The sequence below is a fragment of the Oncorhynchus nerka genome, linkage group LG9a (assembly GCF_034236695.1).
Source record: "Oncorhynchus nerka isolate Pitt River linkage group LG9a, Oner_Uvic_2.0, whole genome shotgun sequence".
In the NCBI taxonomy this organism is placed as follows: Eukaryota; Metazoa; Chordata; class Actinopteri; order Salmoniformes; family Salmonidae; genus Oncorhynchus; species Oncorhynchus nerka.
This window is the reverse complement of record NC_088404.1, coordinates 54,002,505-54,022,861: the sequence shown is the minus strand read 5'-3', so window position 1 is coordinate 54,022,861 and position 20,357 is coordinate 54,002,505. Positions and strand designations below refer to the sequence as shown.

The 20,357-nt window shown below is 42.1% G+C and overlaps 1 protein-coding gene across 1 annotated transcript in view; it reads left to right on the top strand.

The window, feature by feature from the left end:
- The window catches only part of map1ab (microtubule-associated protein 1Ab), a 71,575-nt gene that overhangs the window by 31,543 nt on the left and 19,675 nt on the right, over window positions 1-20,357 (top strand). Inside the window, 1 exon segment of the mRNA XM_029668591.2 lies at window positions 20,015-20,097. Coding sequence (XP_029524451.2) covers window positions 20,015-20,097 — 83 coding nt within the window.

Sequence of the window (20,357 nt, the reverse complement as noted above, 5' to 3'; positions counted from 1 at the left end):
CGAACAGACATCAGTCACAGCACAGACAGGCAATTATTGCTGAAAGCAGGCATATTGGGCTGATGTGATGTTTCCCTTGAACGGCGCAGTACAGCAGTAAACATTGATCCTCTACTGAAGGCTTCTATTCCCACTGGTCCCCAATGGTCGTCCTGCTCCATCTCCCATCCTGATCCCAAATCTGCTGACTAGGCCTGGAGTACCAGGCATCCAATTGGCCTGACACACCTTTAGGCACTGAGGTGCTTGGGCTCAAGCGAGCCGTGCAAGCAAAGATGGTCCTTTTGGGGAGATCAATTTCATGTAGCCTACATCCCTGCATTTTTTTTTTGACGTAGAGTTCCATACTAAAATTCTCCCAGAGGAAACGAAAGGATTAGATTTGTCACCATGCTGGCTTGGTGTCATTCTCATGATATGGTTTGCAGCTATTCTTGATTTTTTTTGTGTGTATTGTGTGAGCTTTTGTCTTGAAGGGAAGACATATGCCTCAAGCCTCAACAAACATACTCATACATTTCAACACTCCAAGTAAGGACACAATCCAAATCACAAATACAGTGAGGGACAAAACATGAGTGGGCCGAAAAGTTTTGAATGCATAACCTCCATAATAGAAATCCGTTGTCCAAAAATGTTACATAGCGCTTAACATTCACTTGAAGAGGCATATCTATGGGATATTTTATTGGAATTTCTACCTCCTTGCTTGCTGGATTCCCAAAATAAGATTTGTGAGATGGAAAAGGACGGAGAATGTTCTTTCTCTCTCTGGGTTTTCTCACCTTAAGCAATGGTATCATGGTATCACTTGTCATTGTGCTGAAGGTCACATTGACAGGTATTTTTCATAATTCGTGTCCCCTGGTTGTTGTCTATTCAACCCTGTGACCCTGTCTTGGGTTTGTCATGGTGATGGATGACATGTCACTGTGCATCTGACTCATTTGTGACAGCCATTTTATAATCATTACATGAACACTGACACCTCTTGGACATAAGTATGGAAAGGAGATGCCCACCTTAGGATTGTGTGTGTGTGTGTGTGTTGGCTACCCTGAGAGCATTTGCCATGCAATATGCAGTAGAGATATTCCGATGTGTTACTGGCTGTGTGGGCTGTAGATGAGTTGTGGTTACACAAGCACAAAGTTGTGGTGCAATTAGTGTTCATTACCAACTTCTAATTGTTTGCGTCTTGCGGCATCATACAATTCACTTCCCTAATTCTTAATGATTTTTGAGAAATGACTGTTCCGTCTCCCCTCACAGCCTCTTACCTAAGAGTCAAGCTCCTCCGTAGCCTACATGGAGCTAGATGGAATACTGTAAAAGGAAAACGAAGCAATGGTTTTGGATGCAATATAGTGAAACAAGAGTGAAAGATGGTTTGGTCAGGAGAGTTGGAGGTGAGATATTTATTGGCAGTGTAGGCCCCCCGAGTGGCAGTGGATCCCCCGAATGGCTGTAGGCCCCCCGAATGGCAGTGGTGATGTCATGGTTGGCACAGTGTGGGCATCCCGGGTCTCTAGGAGACGGTGACACAGCGTCAAACCCCTACTGTTGCCCTTTTTCTGGATGTCTGGTTTTCTGGCTGTCTCCTCACTTTCTTTACTGCCTTTTTTCTCTCTCTCTCTCTGTCTTTATGTCCTCTGTTGTATTTTAATTGTCTATTATTATACCTTCACCGATGTGTCTTCTCTGTTCTCCTTGTCTCTTCATCTCAGTCTAGGTCTCAACTTACTGTTGAGAGTTAGAATAGTGGAATACTCAAGGTGCAAGTTCAACATTTGGTTGTGAATTAGCCATTTTGATATTGTTATGTCAGTCACTGACAGTCATTCAATTAGCCATGTCAGCTAACCATTCTTATATTGTTAAATTAGTCTAGCCAGCTAACTAAACTTGTAGTAATCATGGCATGCCGGCCCCCATACATTTTTTGTCACTCTCACTCAGATATCATTAATAACATGGCATAAGTCATTTCAAATGGGGTAGAATTGCAGGAAATTAGCTGTCAAACAACAAACAAACAAAAAAATCTACATTTTTAGAAGTGTATGTACTTTTTAAAATAAAATTGCCACATTTTCTCTCCGCCCCATGGCAAAATGTGTAGAACTGCAGAAAACTTGCTTTAAAACTGCAAAGAATTATAATAATTAGGAACTCAGTTGGGGTCTCAAATTACTGGTATGAGTTAGAATAGTAGAACACACAAGGGTGCAAGTTTGACATTTTTGGTTGTGTATCAGCAGTTTTTCTCTTACGTCAGTCACTGACAGTCACTCAATTAGCCAATTTTTAGATTGGTAAGTCAGTCTAGCCAGCTATCTACAGTGCCCTTCAGAAAGCTTTCATACCCCTTGACTTATTCCACACTTATTCCACATTTTGTTGTGTTACAACCTAAATTCAAAATTGATTAAATATATATTTTTCAGACCCATCAACACACAACACCACATAATGACAAAGTGAAAACACGTTTTTAGAAATGTTAGCAAATTTATTGAAAATTAAATACAGATATCTCATTTACATAAGTATTCACACTCAATACATGCTAGAATCAATGCACACCTGGATTGTACAATATTTGCACATTCTTAAAAAAATTCTTCAAGCTCTGTCAAGTTGGTTGTTTATCATTGCTAGACAGCCATTTTCAAGTCATGCATAGATGTTCAAGCAGATTTAAGCCAAAACTATAACTAGGCCACTCAGTAACATCCAATGTCGTCTTGGTAAGCAACTCCAGTCCTTGTGTTTTAGGTTATTGTCCTGCTGAAAGGTGAATTTGTATCCCACTGTCTGTTGGAAAGCAGACTGAACCAGGTTTTCCTCTAGGAATTTGCCTGTGCTTAGCGCAATTCCATTTATTTTTATTCCCCCATAAAACTCCTTAATCCATACTAATGACAAGCATACCCATAACATGATGCAGCCACCACCATGCTTGATAATATGAAGAGTCTTAAACAGGATGCATGTTTTGGAATATGTTTATTCTGTACAGGCTTCCTTCTAATTGTGGAGTAATTACAATGTTGTTGATCCATCCTACATTTTCTCCTATCACTGCCATTAAACACTGTAACTGTTTTAAAGTCACCATTGACCTCATGGTGAAATCCCTGAGCGGTTTCCTTCCTCTCCAGCAACTGAGTTAGGAAAATCGCCTGTATCGTTGTAGTGACTGGGTGTATTGATACACCATCCAAAGTGTAATTAATTACTTCGCCATGCTCAATCTCTGCTTTTTGTTTTGCCATCTACCAATAGGGGCCCTTCTTTGCGAGGCATTGGAAAATCTCCCTGGTCTTTGTGGTTGAATCTGTGTTTGAAATTCACTGTTCGACTGAGGGGCCTTACAGAAAATTGTATGTGTGGGGTACATAGATGAGGTAGTCACTGAAAAATCCTGTTAAACACTATTATTGCATACAAACTGAGTGAACTTATTTTTTGACTTGATAAGAACATTTTTCCATAACAAATTGGTTGAATACTTATTGACTCAAGACATTTCAGCTTCACAATTTTTATTACATTTGTAATAATTACACTTTGACATTATGGGGTATTGTGTGGTAAGTGACACAAAATCTCAAATTAATCCATTTTAAATTCAGGCTGTAACACAACAAAATGTGAAAAAAGTCGAGGGGTGTGAATACTTTCTGAAGGCACTGTAAATTTGTAGTAATTATGGCTGAATACTGACCAGGCATGCAAGGCAGGTGCCCAGGGGCCCTGACCTCCAGGGCCCCCCCATTGATTTTGTTAGTCACTCTCACTCAGATATTATTAACATGGCCTAAGTCATGGCAAAATTTGTAGAATTGCAACATTTCTCTCTTAATTTTTTTTCTCTGCATTGTTGGGAAGGACCCGTAAAAGTAAGCATTTCACATAACACCACACCTGTTGTTTACGAAGCATGTGACAAATAACATTTTATTTGATTCCCCCTCATGGCAAAATTGATAGAATTGAAATGAACTGTGTAACAGATGTTTTTTGTATGGGGGGGAAGCAAACCAAATCTCACTTAGGGCCCCCAAAAGGCTAGAGCCGGCCCTGTACTTAATGAGGGTGAATATACTTAGTTTCATCCTTTCCTTTGTTGTATATTATAGCACATCCTTCCTCACTGGTCAGAGATGATTGGCCATAGCTGTCAGAGCACTATGATGCCAGCCCAGGCTATATCCCACCGTTTGCCTCCTGGAGTTTATTCTGTCTGGTCCCTGCAGATAGGGTAAGAAGCCTTAGAAAGGGGAGCCTTCTTAGAGTAGTATATAGACTAAAGGTTGACCGATTAATCGGCATGGCTGATTTCAAACTTCTCATAATAATCAGTAATCTGCATAACAATCTGTAATCTGCCTTTTTGGATGCCGATTATGGCCAATTACATTGCAATCCACGAGGAAACTGCATGGCAGGCTTGACCACCTGTTACGCGAGTGCAGCATCAAAAGGACCTTGTGGCTGCAAGGAGCTATGGTAAGTTGCTAGCTAACATTAAACTTATCTTATCAAAAACAATCAATCTTCACATAATCACTAATTAACTACACATGGTTGATGATATTACGACGTTAACTAGCTTGTCCTGCGTTGCATATGATCAAAGCGGTGCCTGTTAACTTACCATCGAATTACAGGCTACTTCAACTTCACCAAACGGGTGATGATTTAACAAAAGCACAATCATTGCACAAATGTACCTAACCATGAACATTAATGTCTTTCTTAAAATCAACATACAGAGGTATATATTTTTAAACCTGCATAATTAGTTTAAATAAATGCAATAAATGCATGCAATATTAACTAGGGAAATTGTGTCAGGGTATATGCAGCAGTTTTGGACGTCTGGCTTGTTGTGAACTGTGTGAAGACCATTTCTTCCTAACAAGACCGTAATTAATTTGCCAGGATTTTACATAATTATGACATAACATTGAAGGTTGTGCAATGTAACAGCAATATTTAGACTTAGGGTTGCCACCCGTTCGATAAAATACAGAACGGTTCCGTATTTCACTGAAAGAATAAACGTTTTGTTTTTGAAATGATTTGACCATATTATTAATGACCAAAGGCTCATATTTCTGTGTGTTTATTATAATTAAGTCTATGGTTTGATATTTGATAGAGCAGTCTGACTGAGCGGTAGTAGGCAGCAGCAGGCTCATAAGCATTCATTCAAACAGCACTTTACTGTGTTTGCCAGCAGCACTTAGCAATGCTTGAAGCACAGCACTGTTTATGTCTTCAAGCCTATCAACTCCAGAGATTAGGCTGGCATTACTATAGTGTCTATAAGAACATCCAATAGTCAATGGTATAAAGGGAAATAGTCGACACGTCATAATTCCTATAATAACTACAACATAAAACTTCTTAACTGGGAATATTGAATATTCATGTTAAAAGGAACCACCAGCTTTCATATGTTCTCATGTTCTAAGCAAGGAATTTCAACTAGCTTTTTTACATGGCACATATTGCACTTTTACTTTCTTCTCCAACACTGTGTTTTTGCATTATTTAAACCAAATTGAATATGTTTCATTATTTATTTGAGACAAAATGGATTTTTATTTGTATTATATTAAGTTAAAATAAGTGTTCATTGTTCGTTCAGTATTGTTATATATATATATTTTAAATCGGTATCGGCTTTTTTTGGTCCTCCAATAATCGTTATCAGTATTGGCATTGAAAAATCATAATCGGTTGACCTCTAATACAGACCCACACAGAGATTCAGACAGATAGTCCTGCCTCATTTCCCCAGGTGATGATCTGGGTGGTATTCATTAGGCATGAAAATGGTCTGAAATGGAGTGAAGTGGGAAGGTAGTATCTGAATTTGTCCAATTAGAAATGCTCATTTTTGTTGTCCATTGTTGTGCCCTCATGAACACACCCCTGGACTCAGTGATTTGGCCACAACCATTCCGAGGTCGAGGTCTGAGATTGGTACTCGGAGGCCCAGCTGCGATTAACGTAGAGAGGCTTTATCTGGCTTAGCAGCACAATCATCCAGCGCAACCAAATCACAGGACTAGGATTACAGCGAGGAACTGGGATATACACCTACTGTTCAGGTTCAAAGTGGCGAGCCAACTGACATCCAGGAAATGGTTGGGTGGTGTTGGCATGGGGTTTGTTTAGTTGTTTAGGGTGACACGTTACAGAACATTCAGACAGAGTTGTATTGTATGTTACCAACATGTTTTTAAGACATGTTTCCCAACTGTCTGCTCTTACATTTCTAACTACAATGGACTATATATTTTGCACCCTGCTGAATAAGCCTGTGGGGTAAAGGGGCTCTAAAGAATCAGGGATAGAAAAGGCTGAATTTGAGGGAGCCATTTTGTTATGCCAAGTCTGCAGTGCTGATATGATACTGCAATGATTCAAAATCTGATATTGAAGCCTACATGAAAGTGCAGCCATTTTATATCAATATCAAATCATTTCTCAGTAACAATGAAGTGCCTTAAAGGTGCAACATGCAGAAATCCCTCCACCATTTCCTAATTTCAGTTTTTGTGACAAAACAAGCAATGTGTAGAGAATCGTTGTACCATCTAAACCACTGTGAAATATATTTTCAATAACCAAAAATGTTGTATTTTCAGCTGCTTGAAGCTGGTGTACAAAACTGAAAGGAAAAGACACAAAAAGTTACATATTGCAGCTTTAATGTAATAGTTTTCCATTCAAATGGCAAAAAAGGGCAGCCGGCCGCGACTGGGAGGTCCGTGGGGCGACACATAATTGGCCTAGCGTCATCCGGGTTAGGGAGGGTTTCGGCGGGTAGGAATATCCTAGTCTCATCGCGCACCAGCGACTCCTGTGGCGGGCCGGGCGCAGTGCACGCTAACCAAGGTCGCCAGGTGCACGGTGTTTCCTCCGACACATTGGTGCGGCTGGCTTCCGGGTTGGATGCGCTCTGTGTTAAGAAGCAGTGCTCCTTGGTTGGGTTGTGTTTCGGAGGACGCATGACTTTCAACCTTCGTCTCTCCCAAGCCCGGACGGGAGTTGTAGTGATGAGATAAGATAGTAACTACTAATAATTGGATAACACGAAATTGGGGAGAAAAAGGGGGTAAAATTCCCCACAAAAAATGGCAAAAAAGAAGAAAACATGGCTTTTTAGAAAAAAACAATTTCTCAAGCAAGAATTTTGCTAGGACTGTGCAGGTGTGGTCTGAGTGGAGGGGGGAAGCGCACCTGGAAACAGAAAACTAGCTGTTATTGGCAGAGAGGTTTGAAACTCTCTTTGTTATCGGTCTATTAACTTATTTACCGCCTGGTGATGTCACCAGGCAAGCTGAAACTCCACCCATGTAAAATATGCTTATTCGAGGATCCTTTGTAGATTATATTTTCAACCAGCAACTATCATGAAATAACACTGATATTTTTTTTATTTTTACTTTTACAGTTTGTTTCATCAGCTGTTGTACAATATGATACAAACACAGGAATTTTGACTGCATTGGGCCTTTAAAATGTCATACTTGGTGGTCTGTCTTTTATGAGGACTATAGCCTGGTCTGTCATTTTCCATTTCAATGTGCTCCTCTTTATCTATAAGTTATACTAAGCTCTACCCTCAGAATGGGATGAAGTCACATTAGCTAAATGAGATTAGCGGCGCTAACCCTGTTTTCATGTGCCTCTCCACGCTACCTTTGTTTACTGCGATTGGTTACTTTCGATAAGATGGCCCATGCAGGCATCAGGTTCAAATTGCCTTCTTATGCTTCCCTGTTGGGTGTCAGTGTTGCGTAAAAGCTCACCTTCGTCACCTTGTCTGGAGTAAACAGAAATGACATCATCAGGTGTAGCCCTTAGAGCTATATCTATAGCTTAGCACAATGGGGTTCCGTGATGGTCAGCTGCTTGCTTTGAAGATGTCTTTGGGTAAGTCAACCATCTCTCATCCATACCCTTCACACACTACTGAGCCAAACCAAGCCCAAGCCCAACTGTACTGGGCACGGTAGTGTGAAAAGGGTGCCAGAGAGTGCATGAACCTGCATATAAATGAAGTCTTAGTTGTCTCTTTAGCATCAAATCTCTATCAGATACCATATTTATGGTTTGTATATTTTGTGTATTGGATAGAGGAGCTGTCCAGGGTGCTGAAGTCATGCTCCGCCCAAACATAGGCTACTGTATCTGTAACTTACTGTAAGTTGCTCTGGATAAGAACCGCTGCTAAATGACAAAAATGTCAAACGTATACATTTTAAATATTGATGTCGCAGATGTGTCATTTCTACATTTCTTTATTAAAAATGTAGTTATTTGTTACATTTGTGTAAAACCTAGCAGTACTACTTATTTCTCTGAGTGAGGCGGATATATAGCATTTTGCAACAAAAGAAACATGATTATTTGTATCTCTGAAATGAAACCATAAAGTGATAGATTTTAAACAAACACATATGTCATTGAACAACCCCATGCCATGATTAGGTAGTGAAAAAACACAGCAATCTCTTTCATAATTTCTTTAAAAAAATAAAAGCTAATTTACCAACATTTCTGAGAATGGATATATAGCGTTTTGGAATGAAACTCTTGAATTGAAGATGTGATCGTTTTAAATTCCTTCAACCTCCTCACAGTCCCTGATTGCTAAATGTGGAGCAGGCTATTTGGAGCAGTGACTGGGCCGTGGTCGATCATCAGATCAGTGCTCTGTTTTAGCTGTTTTTTTAACAGAGCGCTCCCATTTCCAGAGTTCAGATGCGGGTATTTATATCAAGCAGGTCAGCTCAGGTAAAGGTGTACTGAGGAGAGTAACAGTGAGTTCTGTCTGAAAACGACCTTCTCTCCTTTGGGTCCCGGACTACTGTATGGAACCATTTACATTACATTACATTACATTTAAGTCATTTAGCAGACGCTCTTATCCAGAGCGACTTACAAATTGGTGCGTTCACCTTAAGACATCCAGTGGAACAGCCACTTTACAATAGTGCATCTAAATCTTTTAAGGGGGGGTGAGAAGGATTACTTTATCCTATCCTAGGTATTCCTGAAAGAGGTGGGGTTTCAGGTGTCTCCGGAAGGTGGTGATTGACTCCGCTGTCCTGGCGTCGTGAGGGAGTTTGTTCCACCATTGGGGGGCCAGAGCAGCGAACAGTTTTGACTGGGCTGCGCGGGAACTGTACTTCCTCAGTGGTAGGGAGGCGAGCAGGCCAGAGGTGGATGAACGCAGTGCCCTTGTTTGGGTGTAGGGCCTGATCAGAGCCTGGAGGTACTGAGGTGCCGTTCCCCTCACAGCTCCGTAGGCAAGCACCATGGTCTTGTAGCGGATGCGAGCTTCAACTGGAAGCCAGTGGAGAGAGCGGAGGAGCGGGGTGACGTGAGAGAACTTGGGAAGGTTGAACACCAGACGGGCTGCGGCGTTCTGGATGAGTTGTAGGGGTTTAATGGCACAGGCAGGGAGCCCAGCCAACAGCGAGTTGCAGTAATCCAGACGGGAGATGACAAGTGCCTGGATTAGGACCTGCGCTGCTTCCTGTGTGAGGCAGGGTCGTACTCTGCGGATGTTGTAGAGCATGAACCTACAAGAACGGGCCACCGCCTTGATGTTAGTTGAGAACGACAGGGTGTTGTCCAGGATCACGCCAAGGTTCTTAGCGCTCTAGGAGGAGGACACAATGGAGTTGTCAACCGTGATGGCGAGATCATGGAATGGGCAGTCCTTCCCCGGGAGGAAGAGCAGCTCCGTCTTGCCGAGGTTCAGCTTGAGGTGGTGATCCGTCATCCACACTGATATGTCTGCCAGACATGCAGAGATGCGATTCGCCACCTGGTCATCAGAAGGGGGAAAGGAGAAGATTAATTGTGTGTCGTCTGCATAGCAATGATAGGAGAGACCATGTGAGGTTATGACAGAGCCAAGTGACTTGGTGTATAGCGAGAATAGGAGAGGGCCTAGAACAGAGCCCTGGGGGACGCCAGTGGTGAGAGCGCGTGGTGAGGAGACATTCTCGCCACGCCACCTGGTAGGAGCGACCTGTCAGGTAGGACGCAATCCAAGCGTGGGCCGCGCCGGAGATGCCCAACTCGGAGAGGGTGGAGAGGAGGATCTGATGGTTCACAGTATCGAAGGCAGCCGATAGGTCTAGAAGGATGAGAGCAGAGGAGAGAGAGTTAGCTTTAGCAGTGCGGAGGGCCTCCGTGATACAGAGAAGAGCAGTCTCAGTTGAATGACTAGTCTTGAAACCTGACTGATTTGGATCAAGAAGGTCATTCTGAGAGAGATAGCGGGAGAGCTGGCCAAGGACGGCACGTTCAAGAGTTTTGGAGAGAAAAGAAAGAAGGGATACTGGTCTGTAGTTGTTGACATCGGAGGGATCGAGTGTAGGTTTTTTCAGAAGGGGTGCAACTCTCGCTCTCTTGAAGACAGAAGGGACGTAGTCAGCGGTCAGGGATGAGTTGATGAGCGAGGTGAGGTAAGGGAGAAGGTCTCCGGAAATGGTCTGGAGAAGAGAGGAGGGAATAGGGTCAAGCGGGCAGGTTGTTGGGCGGCCGGCCGTCACAAGACGCGAGATTTCATCTGGAGAGAGAGGGGAGAAAGAGGTCAGAGCACAGGGTAGGGCAGTGTGAGCAGAACCAGCGGTGTCGTTTGACTTAGCAAACGAGGATCGGATGTCGTCGACCTTCTTTTCAAAATGGTTGACGAAGTCATCTGCAGAGAGGGAGGAGGAGGGGGGAGGGGGAGGAGGATTCAGGAGGGAGGAGAAGGTGGCAAAGAGCTTCCTAGGGTTAGAGGCAGATGCTTGGAATTTAGAGTGGTAGAAAGTGGCTTTAGCAGCAGAGACAGAAGAGGAAAATGTAGAGAGGAGGGAGTGAAAGGATGCCAGGTCCGCAGGGAGGCGAGTTTTCCTCCATTTCTGCTCGGCTGCCCGGAGCCCTGTTCTGTGAGCTCGCAATGAGTCGTCGAGCCACGGAGCAGGAGGGGAGGACCGAGCCGGCCTGGAGGATAGGGGACATAGAGAATCAAGGGATGCAGAAAGGGAGGAGAGGAGGGTTGAGGAGGCAGAATCAGGAGATAGGTTGGAGAAGGTTTGAGCAGAGGGAAGAGATGATAGGATGGAAGAGGAGAGAGTAGCGGGGAGAGAGAGCGAAGATTGGGACGGTGCGATACCATCCGAGTAGGGGCAGTGTGGGAAGTGTTGGATGAGAGCAAGAGGGAAAAGGATACAAGGTAGTGGTCGGAGACTTGGAGGGGAGTTGCAGTGAGGTTAGTGGAAGAACAGCATCTAGTAAAGATGAGGTCGAGCGTATTGCCTGCCTTGTGAGTAGAGGGGGAAGGTGAGAGGGTGAGGTCAAAAGAGGAGAGGAGTGGAAAGAAGGAGGCAGAGAGGAATGAGTCAAAGGTAGACGTGGGGAGGTTAAAGTCGCCCAGAACTGTGAGAGGTGAGCCGTCCTCAGGAAAGGAGCTTATCAAGGCATCAAGCTCATTGATGAACTCTCCGAGGGAACCTGGAGGGCGATAAATGATAAGGATGTTAAGCTTGAAAGGGCTGGTAACTGTGACAGCATGGAATTCAAAGGAGGCGATAGACAGATGGGTAAGGGGAGAAAGAGAGAATGACCACTTGGGAGAGATGAGGATCCCGGTGCCACCACCCCGCTGACCAGAAGCTCTCGGGGTGTGCGAGAACACGTGGGCGGACGAAGAGAGAGCAGTAGGAGTAGCAGTGTTATCTGTGGTGATCCATGTTTCCGTCAGTGCCAAGAAGTCGAGGGACTGGAGGGGGCATAGGCTGAGATGAACTCTGCCTTGTTGGCCGCAGATCGGCAGTTCCAGAGGCTACCGGAGACCTGGAACTCCACGTGGGTCGTGCGCGCTGGGACCACCAGATTAGAGTGGCCGCGGCCACGCGGTGTGGAGTGTTTGTATGGTCTGTGCAGAGAGGAGAGAACAGGGATAGACAGACACATAGTTGACAGGCTACAGAAGAGGCTACGCTAATGCAAAGGAGATTGGAATGACAAGTGGACTACACGTCTCGAATGTTCAGAAAGTTAAGCTTACGTAGCAGGAATCTTATTGACTAAAATAATTCAAATGATACAGTACTGCTGAAGTAGGCTAGCTGGCAGTGGCTGCGTTGTTGTTGTTCTATCTCTCTATAGTGCTGTTTCTTGTATTATGGTCTCTTGTTTCTTTAGAGGTTTCACTTTGTTGTCCTTTTTCTTTTCCTTTTTCTTCTGTCCTTATTTTGTCTTCCTTTCTTCCTGTGGCGTTCGGTGCCGTTTAAGATGAGGGATGACGCAAAAAAATGTTTATGAGCATGGCCTTATTTCTATTACATCTAGCTCATCTAGGGTGTAGTCATTAGTCCAACATTTGCAAATGAGAGTTTCTATTGTACAAATTCAGGTAGGTTTATCCCAGTTTCGTTCCGTTTGCTTCAGTTTAAGAAACGTTTTTTCAATAGAATCGGTGGAATGAATACACCACTGATCAAACAAACACAGTTAGTACAGTGTACAGGCAGTAAGCAGTTTAACATTTACACCAGTGGGCCCCGGTGGCAATACATTTGTAAAACCAAAGCCTACCTTGACTTGGAAGGGTTCCAGTGTTGGATAGTCATAGCCAGCTAGCTAACATAGCATCCCTCTGTTTGAGTAGGTTAAACTAGCTAGCTACATTTGCTAAGTAGGGTAGTGATCTCTCTCCCTTCATTTTTGAAGAAATTATTGGTTCAAAACTGTCTTTCTCTCTCTCTGAGTCAACTACTCACCACATGTTATGCACTACAGTGCTAGCTAACTATGCTTTCAATACCAAATTGATTCTCTGATTGTTTGGGCAACATGTCAGTTCATGCTGCAAGAGCTCTGATAGTTTGGAGAATGTCCTCCAGAAGTTGTCATAATTACTGTGTAAGTCTATGGAAGGGGGTGAGAAGCATGAGCCTCCTAGGTTTTGTATTGAAGTCAGTATACCCAGGGGAGGATGGAAGCTAGCTGTCCTCCGGCTACACCATGGAGCTACCCTACAAAGTGCTGTTGAGGCTACTGTAGACCTCCATTGCAAAACAGTGTGCTTTACTCAATTATTTGGTGACGTGAATATATTTTGTAGAATTTTATCTAAAAAGGATAACAACTTTTTAAAAGTTTCACTTTTTACTTTTGGGAAATTCACTGAGGAGGAATGTCCTCCCCTTCCTCCTCTGTGGAGCCTCCACTGATGGAGAGCCAAATCAAGTGAGTCTGGAGCTAAGAGTTTAGTTCCTCCTGAGGTTTCACTGGCTTCCCACATTAATTATGTGTGGATGTGGGTGTCTGTGAGTGGTTTGGGTTTTATCATGTGTATCTTCAAGAAGTCAGGACCACCATTGTACAGAGAAGTGAGGACACAAGCTAATGATATGGTAATTAACTCCTCTGTGAGCCTCTTTGACATTGCTAAAACAGGCCTATTACTGAATGTGTTAGGGAGGCTGCTTCAGAAGTTCACAGCTGCTGACAACTTTTTGTCCTTGGTGAAATAAGAGCAGTCTGGGGATATTGCGCAGGAAACTCAACAATAAAATGCATTGGTTAAGATTTAGCCTGCATCTAGCTTATCTAGGGTGTAATCATTAGTCCAACAGTTGCAAACAAGAGTTTCTATTGGACAAATTCAGGTATGTTTATCCCCATTTCAGTCCGCTTGCTTCTGTTTAAGAAACGTTTTTGAACAGAATCTGCGGAACGAATACACCACTGATCAAACACAGTTAGTACAGTGTACAGTCAGTAAGCAGTTTAGCAGTTACATTTGTAAAACCAAAGCCTACCTTGACTTGGAAGAGTTCCAGTGTTGGATAGCTAGCTAACATAGCATCCCTCTGTTTGAGCCGGGTGTTTGAATAAGCTAAACTAGCTAGCTACATTTGTAAGTGAAAAATAAGAAATATAGCTAAAATATAGGAAAGGTGGATTTTCGACATGCCTTTGGTGTATGGAACGCCGTTTGCGTCTTTGCATGTAAAAAAAAAAAAGATACACGTCAAATAAGATTATTTGACGTGTTAAATAAGCGTTTTCATTTGACACGTCAAATAACACAGTTCTATTATAGAATGTTGTGTGTTCTGAATTTGCACGTGCAAGTCAAGCGCCACCACTACTATCGGTAGCGCTGTCAAAGCTGTACAAAAAAAAGTCTGTAAACAACTAATCACCGGCCATGAACGATGTGTTTACAATACCGCGTTGATAATAAGGCATTATTTGTTCGACCGCAACTTCTGGGGTAGCTAGCTTTAGCTTGGTACCTATAGCTAGCACCAATACAACCAGCCTGAAAACAATGGCCAGTAGAAACTGCAGTCATTTTCATTATTCTTAGCAATGATATAGGAATCCTTGTGAGTAAGTATTAGCTAGGTAGCCACTTGTTGTTTGCCTATTGAAATTGAACTAGCTAGCCAGCTACTTAACTCTGTTGCCCAAAGCTAACGTTATAAGCAGCCAGCTTGCTTCATCTAGTGAGGCTCGACCGGTCCGGTTTATGTGTTGTGAAGCTAGCCAAAATAAGGATGAGTGGAATTTACGGTTGTCCTTCAAAATAAAAGTACCTATTTGAAAGTGATGCAGAAGGTTACAATTGGTGGAATCATGCCATGTTTAGACAAGATAGTGTTTAACAAGGTTGGAATGTGAAACAATGAAATTGGGTATCAGTCTACTCGGCGACACCCACAGAACACAACTGTGAAGAGTTTACGCAAATATTAGCGTTGTACCTCTTATCGCGGGACTGTGACTGTGGAAATCACCTCCCCAGTCAGCATATTGTGTGTATTGACATTCATATTGCAGCTTTACCTAAGGATTGGGGATGAATGAAATGGGGTATCAGTCTAATCAATACCCAATATGTTTTTTTCCTAACATCCTCCTCAGAGAAATCAGACTCCAAAACATCCACGCAGTATTGTTTTTCACTGAGTAGACTGATACCCCATGCCATTGATCCACAATCCAGTAAAATACAGTAAAATAAGTATGCCTCCAATGCAATTCTAAAGTATAATAATACAATCAGTGTGATTTCAACAGATTCTTGTCAAATTAACAAATGATTGTCTTTTGTTGATTTTATATAACAACAATCCAACCTCGTTTAGCACGATCTATTCAATTATGGCATAATTCTACTATTTGTATTCATTTGCATCACTGTCAATTACATACTTTTATTTTGAAGGCTAACCGCAAAGTCCACCATTGTGGCTAATCCTTATTGTGGCTAGCTTTAAATAGATGGATCCGACCACCATTAATTTAAAAAAAGCAGTCTTATAAATTAGGGTTATTTTAGATGACACCTAGCTTTATAGTTAGCTAGCTAGCTATAGCAACTGAGACAGATGTCGTTTTCTATGTTTCTGGGGAAGAACATTGTTTGCATCCATGAGCTAGCAAACTTTTTTTTTTATGACCAGGTGTGCGAGACAACTTTACCAGCGACGTGCCGTCATATTCAGGTCCTGATTGGTCAACAAGCTTATTTGACACATCAAATAGTGTTTACTTGACATGTCAAATAGTGTTACTTGACACGTCAAATAGTGTGTGTTTTTTTGACACGCAAAGACCCAAACGGCGTTCCATATTGGTGGGATGTCAGTTTCCATGAAGTGGGAAGCTTTCATGTTTCTGGGATACTGGTTAAAGGAAAAGCCAGAGGGATGAATAGAGGAGGGGAACTTGGCAGAACATCCTGCTATTCCAAAGGACTGTAGAAACAAAACAGCAAAGCAGAGAAACAGAGCTGTCTGGCGCGGCGGCTACTACAGATGCAGTCCTGAGGATCGAGACGTGTGTGTTTATATTATTCATCATAGTGGCTGGAGGTTGATGGGCATGCTTTAGGCCTACATCATTAACGGACTCATCTTTGTCTATACTCTCCATGGCTTTTGGAGTTCATGAGTAAATATCAGATTTTCTACACATTTGATTATTCTGTTATCTGAACATATTTACTTACTGGTACCAATGACACAGGCCACTTACTGTAAATTCTACTGTGTGCCGTTCTTCGTTAGTAGCAGTGCTGCTACTTACAGTGGTTTCCTACTCTAATGTTAAATACTGAAGTAGACCTTCCTGTTTAACTTCCTGCTGTTTTCTCAACCTACTTTTTTCTGAATAAAGAAACGGAGAGTTATAACCAACATGGTCATCACCGAGATGATGTCTTGCTGAGAAGTGAAGGCAATGGTAGCCTCTTAAGTCTCTATCCCGTAGGCGTATTATTCACCTGTCTACTTAGTGGACTGACCAGCCCCTGCTTGACATAGACTCTCTGTTGTTCAAGTATCACAATGTACCAGTCTGCAATGTCAGAGAGGGGTCGTCCTGCCGGGACTAGCAGCTAACGCAGTCTCCTTTCTGCTGTTTCACCTGAGAAAGCATATCAGGAGGGTAAAGGGACACGCCATCTCTCTGGGAATAGACTATAATTCTACTTGTCCTTATTCTGCCTGCGTCTGATATCATATGCCTTTGTTCTCGTATTCTATTACGCCCATGTTTTGTATATTCCCCAACGTTCCCCATATTCTGTACTCTTACAACGTAAGATATCCAAACTAACTAATGTAGTCAATGGCTTAGTCACGATGCAGTGAGTCTCCTTCCCCACAGTCTGTGGGCAGCTAGGCTGAAGTGGGCGAACTCTCGTCAACGGTTCTTCCAGTATGCTCTAGTGAACAGGGTTCTCTTTTGGTACCTCACTGCTCCAACTATAGTAGGCGTACGCGGTAAAACGTCACTGTCCCTCTCATAGTTTGCCTAGACTGCTCCCAGATCTGTTTATGTTGTCTAACCAGCTTCTATGGTAATTGGCAAGACTGAACAAACATATCTGGGACCATAATAACAGTTTGCTTTTTCCTGCTGCTAATAGCAGCATTTGACTAGTTCTGTAGCAGGTCCAATCACCTTTCCTCTCTCAAGCCCCAGGTCCAATCACCTTTCCTCTCTCAAGCCCCAGGTCCAATCACCTTTCCTCTCTCAAGCCCCAGGTCCAATCACCTTTCATCTCTCACAGACTAATGCTGCAATGCGTCTCACCGTAAAACACAGAGGCCGGGTCAGGGTAATGATGAGCGATTCGGTCCATTTTCATAGCAACAGTGAGCTATATCCTCTGGGTGATATGTCTTACTTCCCAAATTGTTACGACAACATGCTGGTTGGTTTCCAATTTCTATGTAATGATATAGCCGGCATCCTCATTTAAGAGTAATAAAGCATACTTTATCATTGGCAACGAAAGCTCATTAGCACAACAACCATTTGGATGAGGTTTCACTTTTTTGCATCATATCAGCCAATTATTCTGTTCCTCTTACTGAGTCAACTGACTGACTCCAACCAATCACAGAGAGTTTGAGCTGTCACTCCACAGCAGACAAGTAGCTGTTCAAATGCAAACTTTTTCTATTTTGGAAATGAATCAAAAGTATCCATCATGATTGTGAGTCAAAAGTGTACACTGTCTGTCATGTCAGGCCAAGTTGTCATTCTCATCACCTAGGCCTGTACCTTCTATCCCCTAATTTACTATTTTTACTGTTCTCCTCTTTCTCAGTCCACAATCCAGTAATCACTACCTTGCATGTGGCAAGCAAAAATAAAAATAAAATAGTGCTGAGCGATTAACTGAAATGTTGATTTCGTTTTGTCGTTCTGTTTTTTTTCTGTGAGCTCAATTCGCACATTGCACAGTTTCTCGAGATATAAATCAGATCCGGCCTGAACTGTGCGATGTAGTAGGGAGGCCAATATTATACATAGTTTAGCGCATAAAACGTAATTCACTACAATGACCATAATCCATTGTGCATCTACTTGTCTGGTCTGTGTTTCTTTTATGCCTGCTACGGAAGAGGCAGAAGAATGAACAATCGTGAGGGGATATAGAGAGCAGCTCTTGCTTCGCGAGGTACAGTATCTCTATCTGAAAATACATGACCTAAGTGATTGATAGTTGGTATTCAGCAGTCATAAAAGTAGGCCTTATTTACTTTGAACTACAAGTACTACAAAATAGTGATTTTTGTCAGACAGCATATGCAGCCCCTCTATAGAGATGAGATGATGACTTAATAAATTAATAAAGTCATTAAATAAAACAAATGTAATATACACAACAACTGAAACATTTTATTAAGGTAAAGTAATGTGAATAAATGATGGTTAATAAGTGATACGCAGTAATGGACAGTCACTACCATCATGGAACTTTTATTAATTGTTTTATTCTGTGTTAAAGCGTTCAACCCAAATCATCAAAACCGAAATCGAAAACCGTGATTATTTTGTAATAATCGAACCGGAACCCGACCTCGAAAAGCACTAATCGCTCTGCACTACAAGCAACACAAAGCGACCCTCTGTAGAGCTCTTTCCCAGCAAAGAGTTGACAGTGCATATACAGTACCAAAATGGCGGAGGACGGCAAACTCTGGATGTATCGAAGATAGCAAGTGGAACACAGAGTCAAGTTCCCTCTCCTATTAGCCGGCTCTATTATTAGTCTGCATTGGTGCTTAAACAAACGGGAATGAAATGCTTATCGTCACACCTCTGAACTGAATGGGTAGAAATGCTGACACATAATTATATCAGATCTGCACAGGAGTGGGTCCTTCCATGAAAAGAGGGCCTTTTGCATCCCTTTTGATATTTTAATTAGAAATTGTGCAACAATATTGAATTTTAAAAGCCTGGTATATTAAATGTAAAGAAAAAAAATCGAACAACTTCATGTTCATCTTCTCCTGCACCACCCCGACATCAACATATGTGAGAATGTCGCGTTTCTATGGTTTGTAATAAGAAAAGATAGAGGAAGATAAGTGTTTCCAATGACATCATCAACCAATTAGTAGACAATTCATTTAAAACACTTTTTTTTAACTACAAAACATAGAAAAGTTACATTTTTGGCTGATTTAAGATGAAATCGTCAACTCTGTTATGGTCAACCCTGTTACTTTATCTGGCACTAATTAGGCACTTGCTATAGTATTATTTGTATTTAACCTCTTGAGATGGGGAAAATGTGTTTATGAAGTTGGACGTGCTCTTTATGACAGAATGTTAAAATTAGGTGAAATCCAATGTTTTTTTTGGACCAAGTTATACTTCTCAAAAGGCGCCGAATTGGTGGAACGACCTGGATATTCAGCATTATATTCACTAATGAATCCTTTATGATTTATTATGTTTGCTCTCTCTTTACGTCAGTGATTTCATACCAATTATGCCAGCTCACTGCATTGTTTTCAGTGTCTATGATATTGACCAATAACCTGAAAATCATATCCTTGAAGTCCTTGTGATGATGATTGCCAAACATTTGGATATATTGGCCCAATATTTATATGTTACAAAGCCATGTAATTCTAAATTCTCATGCATGAAAATGTCAGTAGCTGTTCTCCACTTCCAACTGCGCACAGTCAATTCAAAATCTATTCCACGTTGGTTCAACCAGTGTGTGCCCAGTGGGTTTGTTCTGTTCTAAAAAGCTGTACCTGTTAGCTCTGATTTCAAGCCGCAACCAGTAGTAGACATTGGTGACCTATTTCCTTTTCCCAACTTTTGTTCTTGCCTTGACGCACTGTGGTGTTGTGCTCTCTCTAAGAGTCTGCCCCACATAACAGGCACCACGCAGTACAGAGTACTAAAATCTCCCCGACTGAAAAAGGGTTTTCACAGATAAACTCTGGATGCTCTCCAGCAGGCAGTCTTTGGGGCAGACTGCTCAGACTCTGGCAAGTTTCTCAGTAGCCTTTTAAGCTGTTGACCTGTGCCAATGTTGGTTATGTCTACAAGGATTTGAATGGAACACTTCAAAGCAAGTGCATGAAAGATGTTGACAAAACACGTCTGGCCTCTCTCTCATGTCGTTCCATTTGTCTGGCCCCTGTAGGGCAAAGGACTCTCCACCACAAGAGTGATGTCCTAGAGACAGTCGTGTTGGTCAACCCATCAGAGGATACAGTTGCTTCAGAGGTGTGTTTCAAGATTTCAAATATATACATATATTTTCTGGTTTGTTACTATATTTAAACCAGCTTTCAATCATTGTATACATCTGTTTACATTTTGTCATTATGATTTAAAACCTAATGAATCTCATTTTTTCCCTATAAGAAAACAAACTATTTTCTCTCACCGTGCTTTAAATGGAATATCATAATGGCATAACAAATTGTAAATACATTTGATTCATTTCATAGTGTAGCCCATATAAAAAGACACACTCTTTGTTC